The 18,060-nt window shown below is 50.4% G+C and overlaps 1 protein-coding gene across 1 annotated transcript in view; it reads right to left on the reverse strand.

Annotated features, from left to right (window-relative positions):
• Nucleotides 1-18,060, reverse strand: part of Taok3 (TAO kinase 3) — a 159,154-nt gene that overhangs the window by 13,624 nt on the left and 127,470 nt on the right. The window contains exons 16-18 of the mRNA XM_052168754.1: nucleotides 11,009-11,245; nucleotides 9,196-9,324; nucleotides 5,920-6,123 (exon numbers count right to left, since the gene is read on the reverse strand). Of these exons, the coding sequence (XP_052024714.1) occupies nucleotides 5,920-6,123; nucleotides 9,196-9,324; nucleotides 11,009-11,245 (570 nt within the window). The remainder of the gene's footprint in view (nucleotides 1-5,919; nucleotides 6,124-9,195; nucleotides 9,325-11,008; nucleotides 11,246-18,060) is intronic.

Raw genomic sequence — 18,060 nt, forward strand, 5'->3', positions numbered from 1 at the left:
AAAAACATTCCTGCTACCATGCAAGCAGGACCGGCTTAACCAACACTGGGAAACGGGCTCTGCGCAAATCTAAAAGAGAAAAAGCAGGGCTGGGAGGAGGTTGCCCCAGAAATGGTGTGCGCCACAGAGTTCCGGGAAAGGCGTTATTACTGACTGGGGCGGTCAGGGAAGGGCAAAGCTTGGAGCTGGGCTCCCCCTCCTGGCAGGGGGACACCTGGGTGCCCCACCTCTCCCTTGGCATCTGTGAGGGGAGGAGAAGATATGAGGTGTTCGCATTCACAGGGATGTCATAATAGGTGGTTGTGAGTTCTTTGATCACCTGCTCTGTGGGAAGGACCACTTTCCTGTGGTACCTGCTACCCAGGGACCACTCTGAGCTGTGAAACAGAAGATCTCCTTGGGGCTGGAGGCATGGCTCAGTGGTTAAAAGCACTATATAAGCAACAGTAACAGTGCCTGTAACGTTACTGGCATCTAACGTATACTGGCCTCCACCCATGGCCTCTGGCACCACATGAGGTGTTCTCTTAGTCACTCAGCAAACATCATGAACACATGTCATGTGTGTGTGTGTGTGTGTGTGTGTGTGTGTTACTACTGGCATAGGCACAGCGATGGAGCTGGAAAGCCACAGTGTAAACATAGTTTGTTTTAGTTCCTGCAAGGCCCTGCCAGGGCCTCCTTCTCCAGCTCTGTAGCTTTTCTCTGCATTGGTTTACATTTGCTCTTTACAAGGTCCACCAAATGTCTTCTTTTAAAAAGATTTTTGAATTTTTTGAGTATTTTGCCTGCACCATATACAAAATGCACCACATCAGTGCTGAAAGAGGCCAGAAGAGGGGGTCACAGGATCGGGGGTCCTGAATCGGGGGTCACAGATGGCCGTGAGCCACTATGTGGTTGCTAGGATTTGAACCCAGGTCCTTTGGAAGAGCAGCCAGTGCTCTTAACCACTGAGCCATCTCTCCGGCCCCATCTATCCTTTCACAGCTCAGTGAGTGGCCTCTGGGTGGGAGGCACCACAGGAAAGTGGGCCTTCCCACAGAGTAGGTGATCAAACCAAGAACTTAAGAGTGTGCAGAGCAGAGGTCCGTGAAGGTCCCCTCCATGGTCGCCGTGTCACGAGCCCCAGATCTGGGCTCTACAGCTCCATCCTCACTCCATTAGCCAGGAGCCCAGTTTAGGACTGAACACTAAAGACAGCAAGCAAGCCTTCCAGAGGCCATCATGGGCTTCCTTCCTGGGACGGTGGGTCTGGATGCTGAGGGACACCTGCATAGGATGCTCTGGGCACTGACGGAACCTGCACTGGGGTGCTCTGGGTTTTGAATTTTTTTTTTAAAAGATTAATTTATTTATTATATGTAAGTACACTGTCGCTGTCTTCAGACAGCTCCAGAAGAGGGCGTCAGATCTTGTTATGGATGGTTGTAAGCCACCATGTGGTTGCTGGGATTTGAACTCAGGACCTTCGAAAGAGCAGTCAGCGCCCTAAGCGGCTGAGCCATCTGTCCAGCCCCCGGGTTTTGAGGTATTTACACCGGGCTTCCCAGTGGCTGCTGACCAGTACCGATGACTGGCAGTCATCTGAGCACGACTCTGGTGAGAAGCAGTTTGCTTCTTCTGGTGACTTGCTGCTTGTGGCTTTGGCACGCTTCCTACACAGGCGAGGCCCCTGTGACACACTTCGGATTCTTCAGGTCTAAACCCAGGACCTTGCCACCCAGCACAGACAATGCTCATGAAGATGACATGACAGACCCTCCCCCAGAAATGCTGCAGAAGGTAACAGTACGTTACCATTTTTCTATACTCAGATGCAGATAGCTGGCATAGAGTATTTTAGACGTGATTTTTACGAATTATTTAGAGAATGTAAGTATGACACCAATACACAGTTTTGGGTTGCAAGCCCTAGGCTGTTCCCTTTATCGTGCCACCTGTGTCTGAGCTGTTGAGGTCTACGATGGCCAGCTGCCTGTAACAGCTCAGGCTGCGGGGAACCCTCTCATGGCCGTCTTATCCTGAGTCCAGTGCCATGCCTGCGCAACGACATGCAAAGCGATTCCATTTTTCTTTTACTTTATGTGGGCATCTCGCTGTGCTGCCCTGGCTGGTGTCTAACTCCTGCACCCAAGGGATCTGCCTGCTTCAGCCTTGGCCTTCTGGACAGTGGGGACTTCAGGTGTGCCCCGCCATATCCACTTCTCAATGAAAAGAATAGTCACTTGATACAGCTCACCCAGTTGTAACTGGACCCCTGCAAGGTGCCAAGCTCACAGAAAACACTCACTCATTCATTCATGAGATAGTATGGCTGTCCTGGAGCTCTCTATGTAAATCAGGCTGGCCTCGAACTCACAGAGATCCACCACCCCTGTGCAGACCTTCCTATGTAAATGTGAAGCACTGGGGACCTGAAGGTCTCAGCTCACACACAACTTCTGTAAAGTCGAATGGAAGCTGAAACTCTGGTTTGCACCATTTCTGTGACAAGATATCCTAATTAAGTGTATGTTTCTGTAATCTAATTTTCCCGTCTGTTTTAGAATGTTCTGGACACTGACGATGCCATACAGGTTAGAGCCATGAATGTTGGTGGCTTGTATAAAGTCACCAAAAGGAGCCCAGCATTGATGGCATTGGTGGCCCTGCCTCCCAATGCACTGGAGGAGGGAGATAGGGAGGGGAAGGAGGCTGGGGAGGGGGAGGGAGAGGGAGACCACCAACTTCTTTTCTCCAGGCAGGGGCTCTCCCACTAAGCTAAATCTCCAGCCCTTTACAAGTCTATTTTGAGACAGAGTCTTGATAAGTAGTTACCCAGCCTGGCCTTCCAACTTGTGATTCTCCTGCCTCAGCCTTCCAAGTGCTGGGATTATAGGTGCGTACCACCCATAGCTGGCTTGGAACTCAAACTTCGGAGTGCTGGGCTGTATATTTAGAGATTTCTTAGTTCTGGTTCTGGGGTGGGGCTGAGAAGGCTCAGCCAGACCCTGGTGGTTTGTTTTGGTTTTTTTTTTGTTGTTGTTGTTGTTTTGTTTTTATTTTTTTTTACACCTGTTTCTTGAGCTAAAAAGGATTCCCATCAGCTCAGGCAGGGATGAAGGAAGTTAAGCTCGCTGGCGGAACTACAGATGCCCAGGAGGATGCTGTGGGGGTATCTGTCTGTTTATCCATCTGCCTATCTGATTTTAGATTTTTATTGCTTTATGGGTGTATATATGTGGAAGGCAGTTCTCTCCTTCTGCCCTGTGGTTTTCAGGGATCAAGCTCAGCTCATCGGATTTAACAGCAAGCCCCTTCATCCCCTGAGCTGTTTTGCTGGCCCTTTGTGATTATGTATTTAAAACTTCGACCCAGAGGTTCCACTTCTGACAAGTACATGCGAAAATATGTGTGCATGGTAAAGTTTACAGACTGACTTCTCTGTAGTGCTGGGGTTGGAACTGATGGTCTCATGCGTGCTAGGAAATCTGTCTACCACTGAACCATGCACAGGGGCACTAGAATCATACAAAGATCTTCTCTGTAGTGTTGTGGGTAACAGTCTCATTCCTGAGAGGAACAGCGTTTAAGGACCCGTGACCATGGGTGAATCCTGTGGGGTTATGGAGAACAGGCCTGGGCTCCCCGAGTTTCATAGTAATAGTTTGGGGGGTCTGGAATCCCTGCCCTCCTCCACCCCAGTCTTCCTCTTGTGCTCTGAGAGAGGCCGCCATCTTTGCTGGAATGAGAGTGTCACTTAAGGACAGGCATGCCACCACTCCAGCTTGCTCTCTTGGTTGAGTGCTGGGAACTGAACCCCGGTCCATTGCAAGAGCAGTAAATGATCTTAGCCACTGAGCCATCAGTTTTTTGTTGTTGTTGTTTTTGGTTTTAGATCATGTTGTGCATTAGTTACTTTCTATATTTATATTGATTGTAACTGACCCCTTGGCTACAAAATTTCCATAAATATATGCTATTGGAACAACAGTTCTACCTCCTCATGTCCCTGGCACATCAATACAACAGCTCCACTGTGTGTCTGTCTGTTGTCCGAGGCCCAGCAGAGGGACCCACACTATCACAGGATCTGGACACCTCTTCCCTTTCTAGGACCCATGTTCATCCCCTCAGATAGGCTGGGCCTCACTGAGGACACACGTTCTAATCAGCAGTATCACTCCAAGCCAGGCTCCTCTCCCCCTTCCCTTCCCCATCTTTCTGTCTTCTGATGGTTGACTCACTGACCTGACCAGAAATGTCTATCAGTTACCAGTTTCTCCTTCCCAGATCTTAAAAAACACAAACGCAGAGCCTGGCTGGTCTAGAATGGTTGGTGGTCAGCAAAGTTCAGTTTGCTTTGCTCCTGCAGGAGCCAACCTGTGATTCCAGTGCACAGGAGGCTGAGGCAGGAGATTGATGGTTCAGGTCAGCTGGCCCACCCAGGAGTACTTGTCTCAGAAAACAAAACAGGTTTTCTGAGACACTTGCCCTAACTGCTCTTCTGTTAGTGGCACCTGAGGTGGGTGCTGCCCTCCTGCATGTGAGCACTGGGTTTTTAGGAACCATCAGTATTTTTACAATGGCTCAGTGGCATGTCTTCTCAGATTATTAATGCCTTCCTGACAGACTGACACGCCTTCCGCATCCTTCATCTCTCTGAACACCCTCATGCCTTTCTTACTCCCAAAGTGGAAGGCGAGCAGTTATTGCTATAACAATTGGTGATGATGATGGTGATGGTTATGATGACTGTGTGTATCACATGTGTGCACATGTGTGCAGAAACCAGGAACTGACATCACTGCCAACTTCCTCAATCTCCACCCACTTTAGGGTTTTAGAAGGGGTCTCTCTGAGCCTAGAACTCCGATTAGCTTAGACTAGATGGGCGGCAAGCTCCCAGCAGCCTCCTGTCCCCACCTCTCCAGTGCAGGGACAACAGATCACACTGGTGCCCCTGGAGTTTTCCTTCAGTTCTGGGATCTGAACGCAGGTTCTCACGTCGGTGTGGCAAGCTTTCCACTGGCTGAGCTGTCTCCCTAGCTCCAGCAGTGTTATTTTTGAGACGTGGGCTTGCTGAATAGCTCAGGCTAGCCTGAAGCTCACGCTCCTGCCTCAGTCTTATGAGTAGCAATCACTATGGACTCCTCTGTTTGAAATCCCTGTGGGAAACTGGTAAGAATTAGCAGAGGCTGACCTCGGGGATGCCCCTGTGATATAACTTCCACTCTCCGTGCTACCGAGCAAGACTGCCTACTTCCCTTCCTATTTTTTGCCTCTCTTTGGGGCAGCCTGGTCTCACACTGAGCTAGCATTTGCTAGGTCACTCCCTGCCCAGCAGCCTTAGATGGCTCACACTACCTCCAGGGTCCAGGCTGAGGCGGCCGGCTCCCCTCATTCTTGGGCCGCCCTCCTTGCACACACAGATCTCTGGCTGCCCTCGACCTCTCCCCCAATCCCCTTCTCAGCTCCGCGCCTACATTAGTTGTAGGCCAGTCACTGACGCTCAGGCAGGAGACTGACGTTAGTCGGTTCTGTCTGCCAGGTGCTGCTTGGTAGCCAGGGTGTCTGCCTCGGACAGAGCCTGGCACGAAGGAGGCACTCTGCAGGCATCCAATGCCAGAGCAACCGTGATGATGCTTGGAGCGGTATAGCGCCACTTAAGTGTTTCTGCACAGAGCCACAACACAAGGAGGCCGGAAGCGGGAGTGCCCTCTCTGCTCTGCTTTGCATGGTCGGACACACACACACCTCCATTACAACACAACTTTTCCTCTATTTAAGGCTGAGTCTTACACTGTGGATGGCTCTCTAATCGGGGGTGGTTTCCTTCTCTGACACGTGATTCTGGCACTAATGGCTAAGGGCATGGGACTGGACAGAAGAGACAGATGCCGCCCCGCCCCTCTGAAGGCCTCGAGTGACCAGTACCTCCCGAATGTTCTGCTGTTCCACCTCGTGGCGCTTGGTCATGATTTTCCGCTTGAAGAAGCGGCAGTTTCTGTCGTAGTACAGCCTCTGCTGGGTGAGCAGGTGGGCCTCCTCCTCAGCCTGCGTGTGCTGCAGGCTCTCCTTATGTTTTGACATCCGCTCCTGCTTCTCCTTCTTGGGTGTGCTGTGGTCCTCGTTCATTTCCTTGAGACAACGACAACACAAGCACATCCAGGTCCATCAGACCGCTCAGCACGGAGGTACAGGACAGGGCCGCACGTCACTTTTGGCTTTTGGTGCACAGCCCCGCCCCCATTCGTTTACTCCCCAATGATTTGGGTGCTAAGTGAGAGGGATGTTTGAGTTTTCCTCACTCTGGCTTCTCACCCCCAGAAATCATTTATTCGGTCATCAACCAATGGCTCTAAGCCCCGACCACAGGACTAGGAGGTGGCGGCTAAGCAAGAAATGGTGCCGTGACTCGGAAGGGCTGGGCAATCCAGAATCAAAACCCACTCAAGATCCATGGGCACGAACTGAAATGAGGGCCAACCGCACCTTCAAGGCAAGGATCAGAGTCCTCAAAGAGTGGTGGAAAGCATTTGGCCTCAGAAACAACTGTGTTGACATCTGAAAGAACTGGTGGGGGTTAACTGGGAGAGGAGAAGAGGAGAGATCTACTGATACTCCGGGTGGAGAGAACAGCCTGTGCAAACTCTTAGCATGGGGCAGAAAACACTTGGTCAAGAGGTGTCAGCCTGTGAGATCTGACCGGCCACGAGGGTGGTCAGGCCAACGGACACTTAAGCCTTGTAGACCTGGGTTGGGTGAGGATATTTACTTCTGGGACTTGAACCCAGGGACTTGCATGAACTCAGGCATGATAAGCAAGCATGAGCTACATCCCCAGACTGCCATTCGGTCTAGGAATGGATATTCTGTGTGTGGTAGTGTTCTAGTGGGGAACCGGATGCTGGCCACAGTGTGCAGAGCGGAACAGAGGCAGGACCCTATCTGTGGGGGCAGCAGGGAGTCTCCTAGGAAGGCCAAGATAAGGGAACACAGCAGCTTAAAAGGGAGGAAAGAGGTGGAAGAAGAGACATGGATGGTTTCAAACTTGGGAAGAGGCCCTGCAGATGTCGCTAGCCTGAATTCTGGGAGGAAGGGAATGGTGCCTCATTTGGGAAGGGAGAGTGAGGGAGTCACATGTACACACAGCTTCCCAGAGCATGTGGGCAGTGTGAAGAGGGAGGGGAACTGGAGCAGCTGGGACGCCCACCTGTGGAGGGCAGAGGATACTTCTGAGAGAGCAGCGCACTCACTCCCCCTCCCTCACACCAACCAGCTTGCTCCTGCTTGCCTGATGCTCACACACCTGCGACCACCTGCACTGCTTAGCATTTGTCACAAACCACCGCCATTTAGGTTAGTTTTGCCTCTAGCAAGTAGGGGCTTGGGAGACAGGTTGGGTGATGCGTCTCTTGATGCTGTACAGTCAGCCTAGGCTCAGCCTTGGATCTGTGTGTCTAGGTCCAAATATGACCATAAGGAGCCAGTCCAAAATCAAGGCTGGATTATTAATGTCCTTTGCATTTCCTGTCTAAAGGTTTCTGAGCATACACCTTGAACACCTTCTACTCAGTACATGCCTGAGGCTACCTCAGGTTGGCTTTGGGCCTGCGGTTCTCCAAGAAAAGGTTCAAACCTTCTATGTTTTCTGAACATAATGACCCAAAGCTAACCCAGGGGACTGGGCTGGGAATGAGACAGGACTCTGGGATGGGTGTTTTGTGGAGAATCTTCTAAAGGTATCTGGCGACCCTCAATATCTTGGTGTTTGAAATGTCCAAGATGGCAGCCACACTTCTAAATGATGGGCTCCAGAGCAGGAGTGAGCACACAGAGTTTATAAAGGAGAAGGGATTTGGAGTTGAGGGAAATTGAAATTTTTCCTATAAAAAAAAAATCAAAGCCATCTCCAAATATCCAGCAATATCCAGTCACTCACAAAGGAAAAACACAAACAAAAACCTGAAGAGACCTTTTCTTGAGGAGTAGCTATGCTGTTACTCTTGACTCTCTAGTTCCCAGAACTCAGACAGCCAGAGGTCCTTGGTTTTCTGTCAGCATGGATCAGCTGCTGCAGTTTCTTACCTGGGCAGGGCCGAGATCCCCCTGGATGCCCCACCCGCCCACTCCCAGGTTCCTCTCTAGGCCCCGTGTTACCCCCCCCCAATCATCTCGTAAGCTCCAGAGGATGACTTTGCTAGAGCAATGCCTAAGGCTGCACTTTATTAAACTTAATACGCCTAGGAAGGCTGCAGATGGGGAGTCCTAAGCCTTCTGAGAAGGAAGCGTGCAGGAGTCCCCGAGAGTCACCTGTCAACACCGAGCAAAGCTAGGCTCACAGGTGAAAGCTTCCTCTGGAGACTCTCCTAAGTCCATCTGCACTCTTCAGCCAAACACTCTGGAGTTGTCTATTCACGACTCATGTGCCATGCACAGTCCCTGGCAATGCCGTCCATGCTCTCCACTCTTGTGGTTCTTAAGCAGCTAAGTAACAACCTTGAAAACTTGTTAAAAACTCCAGTTTCATGAAAAGGAAGACATGTACCTAGGCCAGAGCAGCTAGGAAAGGCTTCCCTGGGGGAGTAATAGTTAAGGTAGGACTTCAACAATCAATCCTAACTCTCTCAAAGGTGAGGAATGGACCGTGCAGAACTGCAGATGCGATAAAAAAACAAAAAAACAAAACAAACCCCGGCATGTGTAAAGGCCTCTGGGGCAGGGGGATTGTCACATTTGTGCAGCTGAAGGGCAGGTGTCACTGCAGATGCAGCCCCACCTTAAGCAAGCTGGGGTAGGGCAGGCGCGGAGGTTAGAGGGGACTGGAAGGGGACGCATGGCCGGCCATGCGGGCTTCTTAGAGCGCCAACCTTCTCTGAGAACAGCAGGAACACGGTGGACTTTAAATGGATGAGGTGGCACATCGGTTTCCAAATGGTCTAAGACTGATGTGCAGAGCAGGCTAGGAGAACAGATCCCGAACTGCAGCCCCAGGCTTGGCAGTATCAGCTTCCCGGAACTCCACTCCAGGCCCGTGAGGATGGCAGGGTGAGGGGTGTAAGCCCTCTGCTTCAATAGCGACAACTCTAACAAGGCATCAGAGCTGCTGGGTTCAACAGCTGACCGCTGCAGGGCAGGGCAGGTCGGGCCACTGCCAGCTCTGATGAGCCGGTTCAGGAGCAGCAGGTGGCCATGGGCACGGGTCCTTACCTCTTTTATCTTTTCCTTACAAATCTTGTACTGCTTCTTCTGACTTTCTAAGAAAGTTGTCAAGTCCTTCTTCTGCTGGGCTAGGATCTGCTGCTGGAACTTCTTCTCATCCGCTGCGGCTACCTTTGCCTGATCGGATGACAGAGGGGGCCAAGGTCAGGCTGAGCTTCGCACAGGACTCAGCTGTCCACGAATGCCAAATAATGTCACCCCATGTGAAGGACAAGCTAAAGATCTATTTTCTGTGGTTCACATATGTGCAGGTGCAGTGGACACCAGAGGATAATCTCAGGGGGTGTTCTTTGGGGGCCACTCGCCTTGCTATTTATCCATCTACCCATCCACCCACCCACCCACGTGTGTGCAAATGTGGTGGAGATGCATAGTGGGAAACGGATGCTTGGGACTGTGTGTGGACACCCACGGAGGCCGAGGACATGGGACAATGACCTCTACCGCTCTCTATCTTACTGGTTTGAGATGTGGTCTTTGGCTGATTCTAGGCTGGTGCCCAGCAAGCCCCAGTGATCACCTTGTCTCCATCTCCACAGCACTGGAGCTAGAGGTGTGCACACAGCCACGCCCAAGTAGGACACCGGGACCCAATCTCAGGCTGCTTGCATGGTCAGTGACCTTATTTATTGAGCCATCTCTCTCCTTGACCACACCTCAACCCATCATTTGGTTTTTTTTTTTTTTGTGACGAGGTCTCCCATTGGCCTGAGGTTCACCACCACTGAGGCTAAGCTAACCAGCCAGTGGGCTCTGGTGTCGGCCCTGGCTCCACCTTTTCAGTGGTGGGATTATAGGCATGTGCCACTATGCCTGGCCCATCATTCCCTTCTAATAGGAAACATTTAATAGTAATAAAGACAGTATCGGGATTCTTTGTCTTATCATTTTATCTTTTGGTTTTCTTTCTTTCTTTCTTTCCTTTCTTTCTTTCCTTCCTTTCTTTCTTTCTTTCTTTCTTTCTTTCTTTCTTTCTTTCTTTCTTTCTTTCTTTCTTTCTTTCTTTCTTTCTTTCTTTCCTTCCTTCCTTCCTTCCTTCCTTCCTTCCTTGCTTCCTTCCTTCCTTCCTTCCTTCCTTTTTGTTTTATTTTTTGAGACAGGGTTTCTCTGTGTAGCCCTGGCTGTCCTGGAACTCACTCTGTAGACCAGGCTGGCCTCGAACTCAGAAGTCTGCCTGCCTCTGCCTCCCGGACGGCTGGGATTACAGGCGTGGCCACCACGCCCGGCTTTTCGGTTTCCTTTTCATGTCAGGATACTGTGATATAAGCCATGAAGACCTTCAACTTGGAATCCCCCTGCACCAGCACCTACATCCCTGAGATTACAGGTGTATTCCAACACAGCTAGAGAGAATGTTTTCCAAATGAGTTTATAGAGCTGGAGAGCGAAGCTCAGCTGAGCATGCGGGAGAGGCCCTGCCTCCATCCCCAGGACTACTACAAAATTAACTAAAACAATTACATCAGTTAAGGACACGGGTGTGGAAAAGATACTTCCACAGAAAGCCCAAGCCACAGGCAGGTTACATCTTTGTGTCCAGTGGCTGCTGTGGCAGCCACAGGTGGGGGTGGGCCTCACTAAAGGGACTGCTGGAGGAGAGCCAGGGTGTGGCGGGCACAGGACAGACCACCGCGGAGAGAGAGCCCTTCTCTGAGCTGGAAGCCCTGCTGTGATGTCAGATGGACCCCAACCCAGCAACAAGTGCTTTCCTGCTTCTCCCTCTCCCTGCTTGCTGCCAGGAGACTTGGGGGGCAGGAGCAACTGCGGCCGGCCGGCGGGCGCCTCCCACACCCTTACTGACCTCCTTTTCTATGGTAGCCACTTGCTTCTTGGCCAGCTTCTCCAGCTCGATGGACGAGTTGTTGGCGTGCGTCTCCACCTCCTTCTGGAGCTTGAGACGGTGCTCATCCATCTCAGCCTTCAGCTTGTTCTCCAGGGCGATCAGCTGCTTCTGGTGCTGGCGCCGCATCCGCTTATAACCTGACATCTGTTCCCGCAGCTCGCTCTCCTGCTCATGCTCATGGATCTGCCGTGTAACCTGGGGCGGGGCAGGGCGGGGCGGGGGGGGCAGAGCTCTGGGTCACCGCGCAGACCAGAGGTTTCCCACCGGCATCCTCAACAGCCTGTGACACCGGCCTCCTCGACAGCCTGTGGCTTCCAGGCCTCCAGATGCTGACCCAGAGTAGAGCACGGGGGCTATGCCGGGCACTGCCATCCTCAAAAACCGCCTCATTTCCTCAGTTCTTTTATCCACTCATGAGGTAGGTCATTCATGTACTGTTAACTGTCACTCCTATATACCTCTCTCTCTCTCTCTCTCTCTCTCTCTCTCTCTCTCTCTCTCTCTCACACACACACACACACACACACACACACACCTTCAGACTTTGTGAATGCCCCCACGGTGCTGGGACCCCCCCTCCAGCTGAGAAGCTATGCATTTTTAAAGGACCAACAATCCTAATAGGGAGAGGGACAGACATCCACAGCTTTTAAGCCCAGCATTTTGCTTTGCCCTGTCTCTGAAAGAGCTGTCTACAAGTTACACTACTTTTTTTCTTAAAAAGGACGAGGTGCCTCAGAGTTTCACAGGGGCCACTTCTCTTTAGTTCCATTTCAACTCAATGTCCCCCGCAAGCCCGCTGCCCAGGGGAGCCTGCAGCCTGCCCCACCCCCCTTGACCCTTTTGGGATTTCCCAGCTTCCTCCTCTGGCTTCAGCCTTCCCAGGCTCCCTGATGATGGAGTTGCTGATTGTTCCTTTCCCCTGTTTTTGAACAGCTCCTGGATGTTAACTTCGCTTTTTGCGGTATGAAATGGCCACTTCCCTGGAGAGTGAGGCCTACCTCCTCTTCACCCCCAAAATAAGTTTTCTTGGAAAACTCCATAGCACTCTAGGTGCTCTTACACTGTTTTCACTATGTGGGTCAACCTGGCATGGTTTGTGTGTCAGCTCTGTCAGAAGGGTGTCCCTTATGGCAGAGCAGTGGTTCTTGACCTGCATGTCACACACCCCACAGGGGAGCACATCAGACATCCTGCATATCAGATATTTATATGATGGTTCATAACAGTAGAAAATTACAATTATGATGTAGCAGCGAAATAATTTTATGGTTGGGGGTCACCATAGTACAAGGAATTGTGAGATAGGGTCGCAGCCTTAGGCCGGCTGAGAGCCGCTGCTGTAGTGGGAGGCCGTCCTGAGACTGGATGTTTGTCCCTTCTAGCTGAGTGAAGGCATGCTTTCACATGTGTGCCTTATTTGGAAGGACGGTCCTCTCTAGGACTGAGCAGGAGACATTTTAAGACCTACTGACAAAGGACAACATCCCCTCAAAGCCCTCTAGTACTCTGAATGAAATGAGTGCAAGTGAGTGCAGCTTTGCAGGCTGGTCTCGAACCCTCCACCCTGTGACCTAGGATGGGCAGGTGTGCTCCACCATGCCTCTACATGGACTGTGTTTGCTCCTCTCCACCACACCTGAAAGCTCCCCAGCCCAGGGCTGAGGGGAAATACTAGGCACGTACTCTACCGCTGAGCTAAATCTCCAGACACCTTTATTTATTTATTTTGCGACAGGGTGTCTCAAATGAATACTTGAAGCCCAGGAGACCTTGACCTTCATGGCAAGCTTCCTGCCTCTGTCTCCCAAGTGCTGGGATTACAAACTTGTCTCACTAGGGAAACAAGGAAGAAGTTTGAGCGATGTGTGTAAGTTTCAATCCCATATCTTCGTACCTCACACAGGGACAACTTTAGGGAAATAAAAGAAAACAATTCCGGTCAACAGAGACCATACAGTCCCTTTAGAATTTGGATTTTTTTCCCCCACCACAAATATGGTAGTTCAATGGCTGTTTCCAGGTAGATATGTTTTATTGAGATTATTAATTTTTTATTTCAATATTCCTGTGTGTGTGTGTGTGTTTGTGTGTGTGTGTGTTTGTGTGTGTGTGTGTGTGTGTGTGTGTGTGTGTAGGCCAGAGGTTGACAGTGTCTACCTCATTTGCTCTCCACCTTGCTCGTTCAGGGTTCTGAGCAGGCAGGCTAGCTCACCAGCGAGCTCTGAGGATCTTCTAGTGTCCACCCCCACAGTGTGCTGAGATCACGGGCATACACACACACACACACACACACACACACACACACACACACTACCTCGCCTGGCCTCCCTTCAGCATGGGAGCTGGAATCTGAGCTGAGCAGCAGGGACTCTACCCCCTGAGTCATCTCCTCAGCCCTCTGGAATTCCCTCTTTAATGAGATTCCCAGAGGGGAGCAGGGCTTGCTCTAATGCCATCGAGATGTATCTGAACGCTGCGCACGCACAGGCCCACAGCTGATGCCATGCTTCTAGGTGACTACCGTGTGGCAGGAAGCCCAAAGACGGACCAGGAGGAAGGCCAGGCATTTCCTGTATTACCTGGGGATGCGACCCTGCAAACAGGGTGGCCCCACTGCCTGTCTTATTGCACCTGGCTCAAATGTGTGACAAAGTCCACTGACAGAGCCCAGCAAGTTCTTCTTGTATCTGGCCGACTTCCAGAGGTGGCTTCGCTTTCCAACACCTCCCATGGCTAGGACAGTTGCCTTTTCAGACTCCAACTAACCTTTCATTTGCTACCACCAAACTCTCCGAGTTGTACAGTGTCATCCTGGGCACATACAGAGATTTTTTTTTTTGGATACAGGGTCTTGGTATACAATTTGGGATGGCCTCTAACTCCAATATGGCAGCTGTGAACCACCAAGAGATACTAAGTTTTATCTTTCTGAGCTCAAAGTAGACAGCTTAAATGAAAGTCTGAGAGCAGTGGGCTCACTTGCGAAATTTAACATGAAATATATTAACCATTTGTTAGTTATATTATGAATTCTTATTTCACTTTCATACCACTTGTCTAAAGAACACACTGTCCAGTCAATAGAATTTTAAACAGATAATAATTTTATATACTTATGAATTTAATCTCTTAAATTTGTGTCCGTGTGTGTGTGTGTGTGTGTGTGTGTGTGTGTGTGTGGCGGATGTACTTGTTTGTGTGGGTGTGCACCTGCCTGGAGGGGGAGCTGACACTGGGTTCCTTTCCAGGACCCTCTCTGCTCTACATTTATTAGTTTGATACAGAATCTCTTAGTGAACCAAAGCTCATCAAACCTGCTAGTCTGGCTGGGCAAAGAGCTTCATGTATCTGCCCGTTGCTACCGCCCAGCCCCCACCCCGCGCCACTTGACCTGGCTTTTTACACGGATTCTGGGGAATGTGCCCATGTTTATGATGCAGACACATTACTGACTGAGCTGCCTCTCCAGCCTGAGACAGGCCCTCGCCGTGTTGTCTATGGTGACCTGTGACTCACTATGGCTTCCGCCCCTTAGGTACCGGGCTGACAGGGGTTAGCGCACTTCTGACCCTTCTACTCTGGTTCACTTTTGCTGTAGCTTTGTTTGAGATGGGGGTCTCACCATGAAGCCCTGGCTGGCCCAGAATTCACTGTGTAGACCAAGCTGGTCTAGAGCCAGAGTGCTAAGGCTGCCTCTGCCTTCAGAGTGCTGGGATTAAGGCATGAATTATTACACGCTACCTAATTCTTAAGCATCCTGGGGATTGGAACCAAGGGCCCTCCTTCCTGAATGGCCTTAGGGAATCTATTATCAAGCAGAGAAACAGCGATCGATCATTCCTGTTATAAAGAACCAGGCAGTGGTGGCGCACGCCTTTGATCCCAGCACTCAGGAGGCAGAGGCAGGTGGATTTCTGAGTTCGAGGCCAGCCTGGTCTGCAGAGTACGTTCCAGGACAGCCAAGGCTACACAGAGAAACCCTGTCTCAGAAAAAAAAAAAATTACCCCCTTCTCCCTAAAAGTCAGCAGTGGAGAGAATGGTGAGTCTGGCCTAAAGGCGAGTCAGATGTGAAGCTGTAAGGACCTATCGGGTGTGAGGACTGTAGTCTTACAAGGGACGGCTCAATGGTACCAAACAAGCCGGTAGTGCCACAGTGCCACACCCATGGGATACTGTGGAAAGACACTCATTCTGTCCCAACTATACCTCTGACCTTGGACAAAGAACTGACCTCTTGAAGTCTTTTGATGCACAGCCCCGCCCCCCACCAGGAGACTGAGCGATGAGCCCAGTTTTCCTCAGTGTGGTAGACTGTGCCAAAGGGCTGAGGGGGGACAAGAATGACCTGTTGGTCTCCGACCTTCGCCTGCGGGCTCTGGAGGGATGTCTCCCCACACCCCTGCTTCTGGTGCTGCAGCTCTGGGTCTCAACAAGTGGACAGGAGCACATGGGCTTCACTTTACTTCATTTTTATTTTTATTTTTAGACAGAGTCTCACTCTAGAGTCCTGGCTGTCTAAGAACTCTCTATATAGACCAAGATGGCCTAGAACTCACAGAGATCCTCCTGCCTCTGGCTGCTGGGATTAAAGGTATACACCACCATGTCTGGTAGAAGAGCACATTTAACAGTAAGACTGTCCATCACCATAGGACAGAACATGTATGTCTAGTATGAATGAGGCCCTGGCTTCTGTGTCCAACACCACACCCATCCTCTGAAAGAGGACTCTGCCTGCATATTTCCCACTGCGCCTTGACCTCTAGCATGTTCTTTGTCACTGAGCGGTATGCCAACACACATGTGGTTTCTGATTCAGAACTAAGGCCTAGCTCACTCACATACCTGGAATATAGACAGCACAGGAAATCAGCACCAGGCAATGGGCCCTACCCAGGCGGCCTGAAGCACCTTTTAAAGGTGGTTCACAGTGGCACACCACCACCCTGTTTAATTCAAGGAAGACCTGGTTCTGAAGCGAAACAGTTTGCCTACAGCCAGAATGCGTGTCTACCACAGAAAAGCACGAAGGCCGAGAGGCAACCTACTGAACCTGAGTGATCTCAGCTCATGAACAGGATTAATTCTCCCTAGGCAGCAAAGCAGCACATTTGGTGGGAGTGGTCAGCTCAGAGCTAAGCGTTGATAAACCGCAGGTAAGTGCTCAGAGTGAACAGGGTGAGCCGTATGCTGGCTGCAGAGACCCGAGCAGCACCCTTCAGAGCACCCAGGGAAAGGTGTCTTAAGTTCCCCACCAACAGACATGACTGATACTGGGTGATTTCTGCCTTATCTCTTCCCTCCGTCTCTCCTCCACCGTATCACCCCCACTTACAATTAGAAGAACCAACATACACTTTTTCTCAGTTTTTAAAAAGGGAGCTAGTATATCACTATGTAGCCCAGGCTGGCCTTGAACTTGAGACCTTCCTCACTCTGCTTCCAACGTGGGGCATCACAAGCGTGCCACACCCAGCTAAAATGCACCCTTCCCAATCCAAATCCTATGTGGCAGTGGCTGCAGAGACCTCATCATTCACTCCGCCATCTGTTATGCATTTACTGAGAGAGTGGCTATGTGGGTTGGGCATATTGATTGGCAGCTCAGGGAAAGAAACTGGTATCAGCAACACTTCATGTGTGTGCCACATATATATATGGAAGTCAGAGGTCAACTCTAGGTGCCATTTTCAATGTTCTTCACCTTCTGTTAGGAAGATGAACTAATTAATTCATCTAGGTTGGCTGGTTGATGAGCTGGCCAAGGACCTGCCCATTCCTACTGCTGACTCCGCCCCCTCCCCAAGAACTGGGGCTTCAGATACACTGTCATAGCTGGCTATTCACATGGGTGCTGGGGAGCTGAACCCCACTCACTGAGTCACTTCCCCGGCCCCAGGAGCTGCTGTATATCGATAGATAACACATCCTCTGGTGCACTGTCCTGGAGGAAACACTCAACCAGTTGGCTTTGGTTCCTGGGAGGTGACACGGATGTGCTTCCTGGTGAGGCAGTAATGTTTTCAGATGCCACATGGTGAGCTCAACAGTTAGACCATCAGAGATTTTAAACCCACACTCCCCCTTTATGAGTTTTCCTCCACACTCTAGTAAGGCCAAAGAGGAGAATCTATACTACAGGGTCTCTCCTGTGTTCTATCTGATGACCCCAACTTGTTTTCTTCTCATGCTTTCTTTCTAAGGTGTGGCCAGTCACAACCATTTGTGAAGCCTTTAGGAGGCAGCTGTATGAGCCATCTGGTTGACCCTCTGACCCCTCTGTTTTTTATGTTATCATCTACCATGGAAACCGCCAGAGATCTAGAACATCACATGTAAGAAGTGACATCAAACATCGAAAACAGCCAGAATTGTTCTCGTGGGCCAGTAGCAAGATGCAAATAGGGGACCCCAAGAACTCAGAGAGACAATCTTGGAGAATAATATCAATTGCTTTCCTCTCGGCAACATGTCCTCATAGAAAGAGAAGGCAGATGCCATGATCTCTTCCTACTCCTAGGTCTACATGAGGCTAATCAAGGATGCTCCTGGAAGGGTCTAATGGAGAAGCTGTATTCCAAAGCTCCTTCAAGACCTGCTGTTCCTTTGTTCCACATGCACTGGGGCAGCAGTGTATAGAATCCAGAATTCTCTGTTTTAAGGTGCTGTAGACAACCATGTCCTCAGTTGCAAGAGCCCATAGCTCATGGCTTTCACACACCTTTTCAGATACACAACATAAAGAAATATACTGAGAGCAGCAGGCAGTGTCCTGCTAGGGCCTGTGTTAGCCTCGTGTGGAAAAGGTGGGTTCGTATGACACATCAGAGAAGAGCTAACTGTTGGTATGAGTTACCAAAGTCAAGGTGGGAAACGTTCTTGTCATTTATTGGGCTCATGATGGAAAAGTGAGTTTGTGCGCTTCTTTCTCTTTGCTGATCACGTTCAGACCTCTCTGTGACTCGCCAGCAGTTCTACCAGAAGGAAATCCACAGAGAAAGGGTAC

Source organism: Apodemus sylvaticus, chromosome 22, assembly GCF_947179515.1.
Source record: "Apodemus sylvaticus chromosome 22, mApoSyl1.1, whole genome shotgun sequence".
Classification (NCBI taxonomy): Eukaryota; Metazoa; Chordata; class Mammalia; order Rodentia; family Muridae; genus Apodemus; species Apodemus sylvaticus.